Here is a 15,247-nt window from a genome sequence, read left to right as displayed (position 1 = left end):
CCCCCTGCAGTTTGCCTACAGAGCAAACAGGTCCACAGACGACGCCATAGCCCTCACCCTCCACACTGCCCTCTCACACCTGGACCCGAAGAACAGGAACACATATGTGAGAATGCTGTTCATTGACTACAGTTCAGCATTCAACACCATTGTGCCCTCCAAGCTGGCCATCAAGCTCAGAGACCTCGGGCTCAACAGCGCCCTCTGCGACTGGATCCTGAACTTCCTGACGGGCAGACCCCAGGCAGTGCGGGTGGGAAATATCACATCCTCCACCCTGATTCTTAACACCGGTGCCCCTCAAGGCTGCGTGCTCAGCCCTCTCCTCTACTCCCTGTTCACCCACGACTGCGTGGCCACACACAGCTCCAACACCATCGTGAAGTTTGCTGATGACACGACCGTCATCGGCCAGATCACAGACGATGACGAGACGGCATACAGAGAGGAGGTCGAAAACCTGACATCTTGGTGCCAGGAGAACAACCTCCATCTCAACATCAGCAAAACAAAGGAGCTGATTGTGGACTACAGGAAGCAGCAGGGAGAGGGACACGCCCCCATCGCCATCAATGGGACTACGGTGGAGAGAGTCAAAAGCTTCAGGTTCCTTGGGGTCCACATCACTGAGGACCTGACATGGTCTCTTCACACCACCACCATCACCAAGAAAGCTCGACAGCGGCTCTTCTTCCTCCGCAGGCTGAGGAGGTTCAAAATGGATTCCAGGATACTCTGCAACTTCTACAGGTGCACGATAGAGAGTATCCTCACTGGCAGCATGACGGCCTGGTACGGCAGCTGCACCGACCTCGATCGTAAGGCTTTACAGAGGGTGGTGAAAACTGCACAGCACATCACCAGGACGGAGCTGCCATCCATGGAGGACCTTTACTCCCAGCGGCTCAGGAAGAAATCACTACGGATTATCAAAGACCCCCATCACCCCAGCCACAAACTGTTCTTTCTGTTGCCGTCTGGCAGACGTTACCGCAGCATCCGGGCAAGGACAAGAAGATTCGGAGACAGTTTCTTCCCGCGGGCAGTGAGACTGTTAAACAATTGAACTGTTGAAACAACATCAAACATTCAACTGCTACTCAGTAGTATGTATCTAATACCTAATATATATATATCATTCCAATAACTTGTATATAGACTCATACTGCACTATTCCACATCATAACTTTATTTCATTTTTATAACTATTATTATTTTTGTATTGCTCTTGCTCTTATTGTTATTATGTTATGTTATTATGTTGCATTGTTGGAGAAGCCTGTGACATAAGATTTTCAACTGCATAATTACTCTGTAGCTATGTCAGATTGACAATAAAGAACCTTGAACCTTGAACCTTGAACCTTACTCCCCAAACCTGCAGATCTGTGTTTAAAAATGCTCAGTGTGACGTAACACACTGCATGCTAACTATTGGTTACTCACATGTTGGGGTCCATGCTCATCCATCATGCTCTCCGTCAGTAAGTAAGCATTATCAATAGTACTTCCTGTTTGCAGCATTGTGCTTAAAACCTTGTGTTTCGTCCCTGTGAAGTGAAAATCTGGCTGCATGTCATCATGCTTTTTATGTGATTGGATAACCAGCCAAACTTCTGCTGATGTGAATATAAACATCAGCAGAAGCATGCATTTTCAGTCTTTTCCTCAGATAAGCTTCAGTTAATTAATTTTCAGCTGAAATGCACTTCTATGTTGCATGCACAGCTGGAAATGTGTACCAGTTATTCGTTTGTAAATGCCAACATGAGCGATGAACGCTGAGCCTGAGCTGCTTTTATAAGCCTGTTTTTCCCTCTCTGTCTGGATCTGCATGTGTTTTGGTTTGAATAATCTGAGGGGGAGAAAAGAACCTGCATTTGCACTCCGCCCTCAAATATTGAGATAAACAGCTGCTCAGATAACCTGCTTTAACCTTATACGTTTACTAAGAAAGTTTAGTCAAAGCTTTTACAAAAGATGGAATGGGTGCTGAGGTAAATCCGTGTTTAGGAGTGGCTTGACCCTTGAACCACATCTGCTTCATCTTCAAAGCAAAATCAGTTTCGTTGTTTTTCTGTCATTTCTTTCTATTGCAGATAGCTTGTAATTACAATGTATTTCTATTCAAGTGGAGCGCCTCAAATCAAGGCAGAGAGGTTGCAACAGTTTGATGTGAAGGACAGCATTAGAGATTTATTACTGACCACGAATGTTTGGTGTTTATTTACAAGGCCAATACATGTTGAGAATGATGTATAAACTATGGGTTTTGATATGCAGTGTTTATACATTGTGTTCATCATTCATCATTCAACCTGACAGACCTCAAGGTTGAGAAATCTTTCGAACACAAAAAGCCTTTTTTTGTGTGTGAGGAAGTCAAACTGTCTAGACTTCTTTTCAATAAGGCAGGGTTGTTTATGTTTATCGTGGAATAACTAGCCAAATTATTGCAATTAAACGTTAAAAAGCCTCTGGAAAAAAACCTCCATCAACACATGAAATATGGAACAGACTAGTTTCACAATAGAAGTGTTAAAACGGCCCTACAGTATCATGCAAAAAGCACAATAGGGCCCCTTTAATTGTAAAGTATTGTATGCTTTGAATGATGTAACACTGACATGCAATCCCTTCGATAAGCACAGGTAAGCATCATAATACAGTGTCATGTGATATATTGTTTGTTTATAGTAAACTATCACCCACTTTGATTTATATTGGGACTGTTTTCATTGTTTTCTTGGTAAGTTCTGTGATTGTGTGTGAAATTAAACGCTTCAAGAGTGTCTGCCATGGTGGTTTCAACAGTTAATATCGAGCGTCCATAATGAATAAGTGGAGATTTGTCTGAATTAGTTTCAGCAATGATTTGTGTCCAACTCTCCACTCCTGAGGTCTTACAAATCTGAATCAGTGTATTAAAAGCTTGACTGCATTCCTCATCATCTCCCCCCTTTCTCTCTCTATCTTTTCTAACTTTCTCTCCATCCCCTCTCCCTCATGTAAAACCCTCCCCTCTCCCCTAACTTCTCCCCCCTGCTTTGCTTGCGTTTCCCCCCCTCGTTGTTTCCCCTTCAGACGCAGCGACCGGAGGTTCAGGTATGGGCACCGGCGCCATCGTGGGCATCCTCATCGTGGTCTTCTTCCTGCTGCTGGTGGGCGTGGACGTCACCTGCTACTTCCTGAATAAATGTGGCCTCCTCATGTGCATCGCCGTCAACTTCTGTGGGAAGGCCGGCCCGGGGGCCAAGAGCAAAGACATCGAGGAGGGCAAGGCCGCGTTCACGTAAGAGGACATCGTTTTTACAGAAAGAAAGAAAATCTGACTTTAAAGGTCACCTATTATGCAAAATGCACTTTGTCATGTCTCTTCTTCATCAACATGTGTCCCCTCTTCTTCATGTCTCTTCTTCATCAACATGTGTCCCCTCTTCTTCATGTCTCTTCTACATCAACATGTGTCCCCTCTTCTTCATGTCTCTTCTTCATCAACATGTGTCCCCTCTTCTTCATGTCTCTTCTTCATCAACATGTGTCCCCTCTTCTTCATGTCTCTTCTACATCAACATGTGTCCCCTCTTCTTCATGTCTCTTCTACATCAACATGTGTCCCCTCTTCTTCATGTCTCTTCTACATCAACATGTGTCCCCTCTTCTTCATGTCTCTTCTACATCAACATGTGTCCCCTCTTCTTCATGTCTCTTCTTCATCAACATGTGTCCCCTCTTCTTCATGTCTCTTCTTCATCAACATGTGTCCCCTCTTCTTTATGTCTCTTCTACATCAACATGTGTCCCCTCTTCTTCATGTCTCTTCTTCATCAACATGTGTCCCCTCTTCTTCATGTCTCTTCTACATCAACATGTGTCCCCTCTTCTTCATGTCTCTTCTACATCAACATGTGTCCCCTCTTCTTTATGTCTCTTCTACATCAACATGTGTCCCCTCTTCTTCACGTCTCTTCTACATCAACATGTGTCCCCTCTTCTTCATGTCTCTTCTACATCAACATGTGTCCCCTCTTCTTCATGTCTCTTCTACATCAACATGTGTCCCCTCTTCTTCATGTCTCTTCTACATCAACATGTGTCCCCTCTTCTTCACGTCTCTTCTACATCAACATGTGTCCCCTCTTCTTTATGTCTCTTCTACATCAACATGTGTCCCCTCTTCTTCACGTCTCTTCTACATCAACATGTGTCCCCTCTTCTTCATGTCTCTTCTACATCAACATGTGTCCCCTCTTCTTCATGTCTCTTCTACATCAACATGTGTCCCCTCTTCTTCATGTCTCTTCTACATCAACATGTGTCCCCTCTTCTTCACGTCTCTTCTACATCAACATGTGTCCCCTCTTCTTCACGTCTCTTCTACATCAACATGTGACCCCTCTTCTTCACGTCTCTTCTACATCAACATGTGTCCCCTCTTCTTCATGTCTCTTCTACATCAACATGTGTCCCCTCTTCTTCATGTCTCTTCTTCATCTAAAGTAACAGACAGAGAATCAGCACTTTTGAAACAGGGCTGAAACAGAGGGGATTATGGGTAATGCTGCAATGATCTGTTTGATGTTTGTATATATCTGAGACCTATAATATATTGATGAAAAACAATATAATAGGGGACCTTTAATCTTAGAAATGTGACTTAGTCGTTTTTTTCCACTTTAAATGAAGTACAATGTATAAATACTTCTTCAACCACTGCCTGTTTAACTAATGATGTTAGCCTGTTAGCGTGTTAGCTTGCTAATGTGCTGTTTACACGAGAACGCAAACGGTTGTATCCGCTACTTTTCTCTTTCGTATAGCCCGTTCGTTCACACGAGGCCGTAACGGAAACGCGGAAACGGACCCCGCAAACGATAACGGGTCCCAAGGTGGATAGATCTGCAACCAGAACGCTCTGGGGGCCAAACGGCTCCGTGTGTACGTCCTATACGATCATTTCCTGATAACGATGAAGCCATAGCCCCGCCTCTGCTGCTCACTGCTGTAGCATGGTCAGTAGCTACTGTCAGTAGCTACTGACCATGCTACAGACAGTAGCTACTGTCAGTAGCTACTGTCTGTAGCATGGTCAGTAGCTACTGTCAGTAGCTACTGACCATGCTACAGACAGTAGCTACTGTCAGTAGCTACTGTCTGTAGCATGGTCAGTAGCTACTGTCAGTAGCTACTGTCTGTAGCATGGTCAGTAGCTACTGCTAGTGCTACTGCTACTGACCATGCTACAGCTGTTAGTGCAACATCTACAGCTCCTCTACCACAACCATCAGCAACAAGTGGACATGGAGAATTACATGAACTACAAGTTGCTACATCCACCGCGGGGCATAAACAGAAGGGCAACCATGGCAACCATGCTCGGGGGTCTTCTTCGCTGCTTTTGGTATATTTTGTGGCGCCACTTACAGGCCCGGCGTATGTACTACAGCGTCTCCAGCGCTCCCGAGCGGTCTCGTGTGAACAGAAGACTTTTTTGATATCGTATTCGGTTCATTTGCGTTTCGTATGTGTCTGCGTTAGCGTGTAAATGAGGTCTAACTCTCCTTTGCAATCCATCAACAGGAAAGATGAGTCCAAGGAGCCCATCGTGGAGGTGAGAACGGAAGAGGAAAACACTCCCAACCAGGGGGGGGGTCCCACTGAGCCCAACGAGACCACGCCCCTCACAGATCCTGAGTGAGTACACAACCAGACCCCCCCTGGAGCAGGACGTTCCCCAAATGAAATGCTATCTGATCGTTATCTTGATAGTGATGTGAATCAAATCATTGGGTTACTCTCTGATCAAAAATCTTTTTCATTGCGCTTCGACAATGCACAAGTAATGTTTGTCATTTAGAAGTGGAAAGCAAAATATATGCATTCAAATGAGACAATGGTCTGTACTGATTGTATGTACAAAGAGAAAAAACAATTACAAAGAACACAAACAAACAATAACAACGACTAAAGTAATCCCCTACACGATTTCTCATGCCCAGATTAAGTGCTATCTGATCCTGGTCTGAATAGGGATCTGAATCAAATCATTGGGTTACTCTCAACAAAACTCTTTATTTTGGTAACGTTTTTTAGCTCAGGCCCAAATTAGATTTATATATTTGAGACACAGTTCTGTTCACGACCATAAGGTAGTAAGGACAAAGTATGCAGCATGGTGGACACCAAAGCAGAGCTTAAAGTAGAGATGAATGTTGACCTGTAATTCACCTGGTGAACAAAAACCTCTAAGTTATAAATTATACTTAAAGGGGACCTATCATGCAAAATGCACTGTTGGTACGTCTTTTCTACATGAATATGTGTCCCCGGTGTTCCAGGGAACTCACCAAGTGTCAGAAAACACAACCCTCTCTATTTTCCTCCATACCCAAATCTCTAAAAAAGGGGCTGCAACGGATCTGATAAAAACTGATCCAGATTTGAACACTGTCCTGACGTCAGGACGGTGGCGCTACGGCTATTGGGCCAACTCCACCAATCAGGAGGAGACAGCCACGGCCATTGCCGTTCGAAAGCGCTGGAGACGCTGTAGTACATATGCCAGGCCTGTAGGTGGTGCTGTTCTCACTGAATCAGCCCTTGCTAAAACAGAGCTGAAAAATGTCAAATTGAGCAAAATGAGGCATGGCTAAAATGCATGATCTGTTTGGTATTTTGAGAAAAAAAAAGTATAAATATGCCTTATATAGGTATGGTCCCACACTATATTATTAAAATATAGCATGATAGGTCCACTTTAAATAGTCTGCTTCGTCTTACTCTGTCAAATTAACTTTGTTTGTGGCATCCCAATATAACAGCTGTATGTTGTAAAAAGGATATTTCTGCTGCCTCGTTGTTGTTCCCGTGTGGTTTTTACACATCTGTATAACTAAATAAAGAAGTCAACAGTAGCATCAAACACAGTCCTAACATTGGGCTGAAAAGCCAAATCACCCAATCCTGAAACTCCCTAATTCTTTCTATAGTTGATTGTTGTATCCCTTTTTGTTTACCCTTCACAAAATGTTGTTTCTAACAGTTTCTAGATGTTTCTCAGCAGCACTCACTCTGTTCACTCTCCCTCACCTCCTTATGTCCTTTTTCTTTCTTCCCCTCACTTTTTTCTGGTGGCTCGATGTGTCCTCTCCCCACTCCTCCTCCTCCCTTTCCTCTCTCCTTGTTTACCCCCCCTCCCTACACTGAAAACAGGCCTCCTGCTGCAGACTCCACTTCCTCCCCGGTGGTGAACGTGCCCCCCCCCTCCACCGCCAATAACTCTGAGAGCTTTAGCACGGCGCAGAGCAGTCCGGTTAGCGAGAGCACCACCATCAGCCCTACCAAAGCCCCCCCAAAAAACAGCCCCCCGATCAAAACCAGTGATTCTAACGCTAACCCCCAGCCTGATGTTGGGCCCCTGGTCGACCTGAGCGAAACCCCTAAAGTCTCAGAGGCCCCGAGTACGGACTCACAGGTAGACGGCCCGAACGAGGATGCACCCAAAGCCCCGAGCACAGACTCCAACACACCGGCCCAAAATGAGTATGAACACTTCCATCACCCCTAACCCCGAACCCCCCCCCACATCCCTCCACTTCTGCTCTGATAGCATCCCAATAGTCAACACTAGTGTGCCATTTTTAAAGGAGATAGCCACCTTTAATGCAGAAACAGTGCTTTTTCGTTCTCAGTGTTATGATATGTAATGATACCTGAACTGTGCCTTAATCTCAGTCGAGTGAAAGAGGAATTAAGGTGGATTTCACAAGATTCTGATTGATTCTGTGAAAGTATTAAGTCATTAATAATACAAAGAAATGGTAAGGGTTGAATTCTGAAGGCGAATGATAGAAAAAAGCCCGAATGATTAGGATTTGTTAGCATTTATATCTTCCCACTAGTTTTTTATCTAAAGCGTATTACAATAATGGAAATCTCTGTAAAGTAAATTAAACATTTTGATTTATCTCCACTTTTATAGCATTTCGAGAGCTTTTCATTGATTTTATTAAAAAGTAATAAGCACAACAAATTTGATTAAGAGGCTGAAGTAAAGTTTTGGAAATGTTATAAAACGAATTGTGCAGCCAAATTACAGGAACAGCCAATTGATTAGCCTTTTATTCAGTTCACATAAATACTGAAACACTTTCCTACATTCAAAAACAGCCTCAAACAATCCTGTAGCTGAGATCAAACGTCATCTAAATGACATTGTGAAGGAGCCCCAGTGTGCAAAAGTTAATAACAGACAACTGTGCCCGACCTTTACACCTCAGTGCTTCTAATCATGGATGCTTTGTTGTAGACTTTGACTACATGTTCTAATAATGTCACCAGAAGGACCAAGAGGCAGAGATACCAACGTTATACCTGAATGAAAGGCAGAAACAAATCATGTTGCAGTTTGTAGATGGAGCACAGTGCTGATAACTAGCCAGAAATACTACATTTGCACATACTGTACACTTAACTTTAGTTTTCAACAATGTAAAATGTTCCTGGGGTAAAAATGTAATTTGATCTCTTGGTTCAACAACATTAGGTTCACCAAACAGAGCATTTTGCACATTGTGATTATGTTTGAACATCTAAGGCAAGTTTATTTAGGGTGGAAATCTCCTTTCTAAAATGTCAAGTGCAGATTAATGGCACAGGAATACAACCAATTGGGATGCTACCAGTGCATGACTGTCTTCATACAACCACCTCCACCTCCACCTGTTTGATCATCACTTAAAGGGGACCTATCATGCAAAATGCACTTTTGCACGTCTTTTCTACATGAATATGTGTCCCCGGTGTTCCAGGGAACTCACCAAGTGTCAGAAAACACAACCCTCTCTATTTTCCTCCATACCCAAATCTCTAAAAAAGGGGCTGCAACGGATCTGATAAAAACTGATCCAGATTTGAACACTGTCCTGACGTCAGGACGGTGGCGCTACGGCTATTGGGCCAACTCCACCAATCAGGAGGAGACAGCCACGGCCATTGCCGTTCCAAAGCGCTGGAGACGCTGTAGTACATATGCCAGGCCAGTAGGTGGTGCTGTTCTCACTGAATCAGCCCTTGCTAAAACAGAGCTAGAAATTGTCAAATAGAGCAAAATGAGGCATGGCTAAAATGCATGATCTGTTTGGTATTTTGAAAAGAAAAAAGTATAAATATGCCTCATATAGGTATGGTCCTACACCATATTATTATAATATAGCATGATAGGTCCACTTTAAGTCAAACTTCCTTTAACCAACAACCTCTTGTTGGTCATCTCTGGGTTATTCAGTTGCTACAGGTAGCTGAAGGATGCTTTGTTTGTAACACATTTAGTTCGTAGGTCTTCCAGGAATACGTACAAGAATCATCCGCTATTCACATAAGCACCATCGGTTTTAAAATGCAGAACAATATATTATATATGGAGAAGATTTTAAGGATGATGCAAGTTGATTTAGTCACTTATTTGAGTAGCTGTGTAGTGGTCAAATCAGAGAACTCAGAGACATCGCTAGAAGAAAAGTTAAACAGGGCAATAAAACATAAGCAGTCAATGTAGTCATAGCCAATAGGGACCACCTACAGCATCTTCATTCCTGCAGAAAGCCCTTGTTGTTTGCTATGAAGGGTTAGGGTTAGGAGTTTTCAGATGTTCCTGATTCCTGTCAAGAGGCACTATAGCTAAGGATGCATTTCTAAGGCTCACTGACAACCACTCCTCCCTCTCTCCTCCTTCATATCATCGTATCCTCACTGAGATGTCCAGAGGAAGATGTCAGTGATGAAGTGTTTGGAGTTGAGTTGGAAGTGGGGCTCTTGTCAGCTCAGCAGCACCTTGATAAAACTAAACTTGTCATTGGAAGGGATTTTTTCCTCATAACTCTCTGACAGGCCTGAAGCACAGCTCTGCCTCTGATCTATGTGCTGATCCTCCTCCCGCTGAAAAGAAAACACTGAAACAAGACGTCAGGCTTCTTGTGGTTTTCCAGACTGACGCACTTCCCCTTGAGGATTAATTTCTCTCTTTCTTGACTAGAAAAACCTTTCTGCAGACCACAGGCTACACAGTATGTTCAACACAACATAAAGTAATAGTGCAAAACATTGTAAAATTACAGTTAAGTACATTTGGATCCAAAAAACAATTACGTGTTATATTTGTTTAAGTGAACAAAGCTCTGACACATCCAACCATTGATTTGTTTGTTGCACTTTCTTAGTTCTTAAATTTAAAGGTAATTCTCTTGGTGAAATGTTTATGTAAATGTGTGTGTCGTCTGCATACAGCATGTTGATGTAAAAGAGAAGAGGCCCCAGGATGGAGCCTTGAGGAACTCCGCATGTCATATTTGTCCGCTTAGATGCGTAAATATCTTTAGGAACAAGTTGCCAAAGATAGAGGACATGTTTTGTGATTAAACTTATGCTGATTGTCAGTTTTAAGTCCATAGGAGATAGATGTATATAGGCTGCTGTCTCTGAGTTTGCAAAAAGGAGAACTGTATTGATTTAAATTGCTTTTTGAAAACTGGCAAAGAAAAGATGACTGTATGTGACACAGCAGGGAAGCGCCGCTTTTTCAAAATGCAAGCCGCAAGCAGCAGCTCTTCAAATGTTTTCCAACAACAAAGGTTTATATGCTCACAGAAAAAGAAGAAATGTTCGACTTAAGAGAAGTATGGCTTTAAAGTCTCTGCATTGTGTCTGGGTTCAGTCCAGACGGCGTGTAATCCTCTTGTGTATAGTACTCTGTGTTGGAGGTTATTCCTCAGTCTTTCAGTCCCTCATGCATTGTCCCTACTGTACCGGCCCTGTCTCATTCCACATCAGTATTCATTGTTCATGGAAAATAGCTGTGACATCCATGTACTCTTATTCGATGTCTGGCTAGGATAGTGAGCTTGATCCCATTATGTGTGAAATGCATTCAGTTCCAGAAGGGAAAACAAATTCCCTCAAAGCATCTTGCATGTTTTCACCCCTTTTTTTTATCCTCCTTCTTCTCTTTGAATAATGACACAAAAGGCAGCTCAGAGCAGACCGTTTAGCTGTGAGAGAGACTCCTAACACATTCTCCTTTTTCTCTTTTTGTCTCCTTCTGGCTCTCGCTCCATGTTTGTCCTCACAGCGGTAAGATTGTGAAGGATGGAAACACTAAAGTGGGCGAGACGGAGGTGAAGAACGCCACGGCCGAAGTGAAGACGGTCCCCAGCGAGGCCCCGCAGACGAACGGCAATGAAAGTAAAGCGTAAAACGAGAAGAAGCGGGTGGTTTATGGGGGGGGTTTAATGGGGTGTGGGGTTTTTAAGGTTAAAAAAAGGGGGGGGGGGGTCACAGTCACTGAAACCTCAAAGCAATGTCACGCACCACCCCATCGCATCAGGAGGAAAATAAATCATGAGTCATTTTCTACCGTGTCTTCTGACCAGGGAAATGTAAAGACCTCATGCACATGCCTTAGTTCCTTTTACATCTACGTCACAGAAATAAAATGCATAGTTCCTTCTCTCATTTGTAATATGAAATTGGTAAACAGTAAAAAAGGGATCCATACTATTTTCCTGTAGATAACCCTGTTTGGACTGTAGCTTTATACACAAATGTAAGGATACATTACCAACACTACTTTTCTTTATGGAGTGCGGTCATCACCTGGTAATGGATTATGGGTCTTTCTTCTTTTGTCGATATTTTGATGTGTTTAAATAATGTACTGCCTATTTAGCTTTTTTAATGTGTTATTTCCAGGGCTAGAGATTAGAGCGTTAGCATGCCTGTTTTTTGCAAAGTTACTGTATTTCTGTACATGTTGCTGTCGTTTATTTTGCTCAAATGTTGTCTCCAAATGGTTCCGGTGGAGAAATCGTTTTAAAGCCTAAGCTATGAGAAACGGAAGAAAGATTTGTCATGCTATTAAAGACCGGGGCGTTTCAACCCTGTCTCCTAAAACAAGATGTTTGTATGTACATGTTTGTTGGTGTTTAGGTCCGCCTGATACATTTTACTTTGCAGATATGTTATAAAAATCTGGATGACATTTCAAAACAAACTTTCTGTTGCTGCTTACGAGCGTCATTTTTTTAAGGAGACAGCGTTAGGGTTAGGAGGCGATCACATTAAGGATACAAGCTGTGTTATGTTGAGGGGCCATATCCCTCAGAGTCCAAATTTAAGACTAAATATGCCTTATTTACAGATCTCAAGTGTCCCATCATTCACCAGCTGATTATTTGCTCACGAAGTCAGAAAATGATCATGTGACCAAATATACCGGGTGTATCCACATGATGCCTCGTTAAAATATGAGCAAAACCAATGGAAATAATGCTACAGGATGTAAATAATGGAAGCCTTGCCAGACGTTGGAAGTATCTAAATAGTGAAAGTTAAATAAGTTATTCACTTATTGCCAGTTATCCATTGTTTCACGATAGAAAAGCTTCACTAAACCATGCTATACGAAAGGATGTGGCTCCTTTAAAGGGACACAGCTTGCTTTATGTAATTGTTAATATTGCAGTAGAGTGGTTCAGCGATGTCGTATTTATGTGGTCAAACCCTAAAGGTACTATCTTACTAGTTCCCTAGACAAAAAGCCAATTGGATTGTGAATGATTGCAGAAATAAGCTCCAACCACACACCTTATTTCAAGCATCTAACCCATTCAAAAAAACATTGACTTCAAGATGAGGGATCTGGAAGTGCTAGAACGCTGACTCATTTCCGGGGTTGAGGACTCATTCCTGCACCACTCTAATGGTTTTCTATCTTACAAAACCGCCTTTATCTACTTCTCTTTCACACATAACTTTAAACATGTGGGATTGAACTCTTAAGGCTACGTGTGTTTTGTCTAAATTATTTCTGTTGCTCAAACTCGTTGAACACCAGTTTCCACTGCCAGCAATTAGCCTGGTCCCGTTATTTCCTTTAGGTTAAACATCTCTACCTTCTCCTATGGTTCATAGCCATCGTTGCCTTCTCTGTGCTAACCACTGTTCACCGCTCAACCGTCCTCTCTTTCCCCACAACGTGTGAGTTTGTGTCACCTCTGCTTCCACCGTCCTGCATTACTTAGTGTGTGACATGTATTGTAGGTTTAGTACAGTTCAAAATCAGTTAATCACTCCCAGCACAAGGACCACTTAGCGGAAATTATCTGGAAAATGTCTGTAAATTACTCAAAATGAGACGACAGTTGACATAAAAATGTGTTCTTTTTCTGATATGCTCAGCCAGAAAAAATTAATAAATTGAGATTTGTTAAGAGAACACACACATTGTATGAAGTTGTGTGTTCGGACGAGTTTTAAAGGACTATACTTTGGTAGTTTACACAAAATGTGAGAATAAATGATGGTTATCTGTGTTTCTGATATATCAATACTCACAGATAGCATTATAATGAACAGCAAATGGTTTAATTTAATGTAAATAAATGTTATTTCTTTACTGCTAAAGGAAAACCCAAACTGCTTTAACCATGAAGGGAACTGCACATGTACATCTGCATGGTATGATACATTTGGTGCAGAGTATTTGGATTTTTTTATTGGGGTTTTTTAAAAGAAAGTAGAATAAAAATGTAACTTAAATTGTTACTACTCAAAATACATAGTCAGGTGAAGCTGGTTAAACGTTCAAAACAAACTAAATGCACCGCTTTTGTACTTTTGGACGTCAAAGAAAAAGCTAATTGCGGTTTTAGATAAACACCAATGCTAACATTTTAGCATGCACACTATTGCCAAAAGAAAACCCAATCGGCTACAACCATGAAGGAAACTGCACATGTCATTTTGATGCGGACAAATTGGATTTGTATAAGGATTATAAAAAAATAAAATACATACAAATGTAACTCAAACAAAAGAAAGCTTCAGGTTGAGCTGGATAGAAAACAACATATTCCCAAAACTCACTGAATGCATACGTTTGAACCTTTTTTGTAATCTCGGATGTTAAAAATAAAGCAGATTGAGGTTTTAAATAATGCTGATGCTAACTTTTTAGCATGCACACTTAACAGAAACACCTAGACTTTGACAACAGTCCATTCAATATTTCGTAACACGACCTAGTCTAGTCCTTTGAAACTCATTCAAATAAAGCCATCAGGTGCTCTGATATTAGGGTTAATGGAGATCCTGAGCCTGTGAGTGTGTCTTTAAATGAATGTACACACACGCACACACACATACACACACACACAAGCCTTTCAGTTCCCGTCCTTTCAATTATGAAGGATTTTAGCGTTTGAAAGTCTGTTTGGGAAGTTTTTTTTGTGTACAGTGTTCCTCCTCTTTAGACTGCAAGCTAGTACACTGTGAATGTGTGAGTGCATTGTGTCTTTTGTCATAGCGAGTAGTAGTTTGATCGTGAATAGCCGGTAGGATTTTTCCAACAGCAGCAAAGTGGAAAGACACAGTGCCTTTGAATTACAGAAAGTGGTGGCATGCATTACATTCCTCTCAGTGTCTGAACATTAGAATACAAATCACATCTCCATCTTTCTGCAGGTTTTTCATTTACTACATTTTCACATGTGTGCAGCGCTTTGTCACAGAATGATTCTGGGTTATTACAGTCTGATGTTGGTACGTTTCACTGAGAAAAAAAGGTAGAAACATCACAAACAAAACTGTGGAAAAGCAGAATTATTCTTAAAATCATTACATTAGAAAACTATAAAACACAATGACACTTTGCTCAGGTCCCGGAGTCAATTCATGATCTGAAATTGTTGGATTTGTCAGCATGCAAAATATATTAGAAATCACACCGTTTTGGAAATGGGAAAAGAATGAAGGCTTCATGTGTTGTTATTGATCTTCTTTCAAGTGTTGTGTAACCTGTTTCTCAAACTTTGTTTTTATTTGTTTGCTTCACAGAGCTCTGAAATGTAATTAAAAAGGAAGAGTTGTCATGAGCAGATGTTACTGTTTCTTCTGAAATACAGTGTGAAAATATACAAAACGAGTCGTGTGAGGGTTTTTTTGTTTGTCTGCAAATTGCATAAAGTTTTTCTGCACCTTCACATTAAAACCCTCCTGTTGTGTTCGGGTCAAATCTGACCGATTCACGACCTTCATCAATCATAACTTTTTAGTTTTACATTCGATTGCATTTAGGCTTTATGATATCCTTCACAGTAGATATTTGAACATGTACAATGGCTGATCACCACTTTCATTGAGTTTTGGATGATTTAGTCAACTTTGTAACACCCATGGTGTTCCCGCTCAAACA

The 15,247-nt window shown here is 41.7% G+C and overlaps 1 protein-coding gene across 1 annotated transcript in view; it reads left to right on the top strand.

The window, feature by feature from the left end:
- Nucleotides 1-14,974, top strand: part of LOC117479890 (neural cell adhesion molecule 1-like) — a 297,483-nt gene extending 282,509 nt beyond the window's left edge. Inside the window, 4 exon segments of the mRNA XM_034127005.1 lie at nt 3,085-3,292; nt 5,581-5,694; nt 7,213-7,542; nt 11,126-14,974. Coding sequence (XP_033982896.1) covers nt 3,085-3,292; nt 5,581-5,694; nt 7,213-7,542; nt 11,126-11,249 — 776 coding nt within the window. The 3' untranslated portion in view covers nt 11,250-14,974.
- Nucleotides 14,975-15,247: the final 273 nt, after the last annotated feature.

Source organism: Trematomus bernacchii, unplaced genomic scaffold (genome assembly GCF_902827165.1).
Source record: "Trematomus bernacchii unplaced genomic scaffold, fTreBer1.1, whole genome shotgun sequence".
Taxonomy (NCBI): Eukaryota; Metazoa; Chordata; class Actinopteri; order Perciformes; family Nototheniidae; genus Trematomus; species Trematomus bernacchii.
The sequence above is the reverse complement of the archived record's forward strand: the minus strand, read 5'-3'. Positions and strand labels throughout refer to the sequence as shown.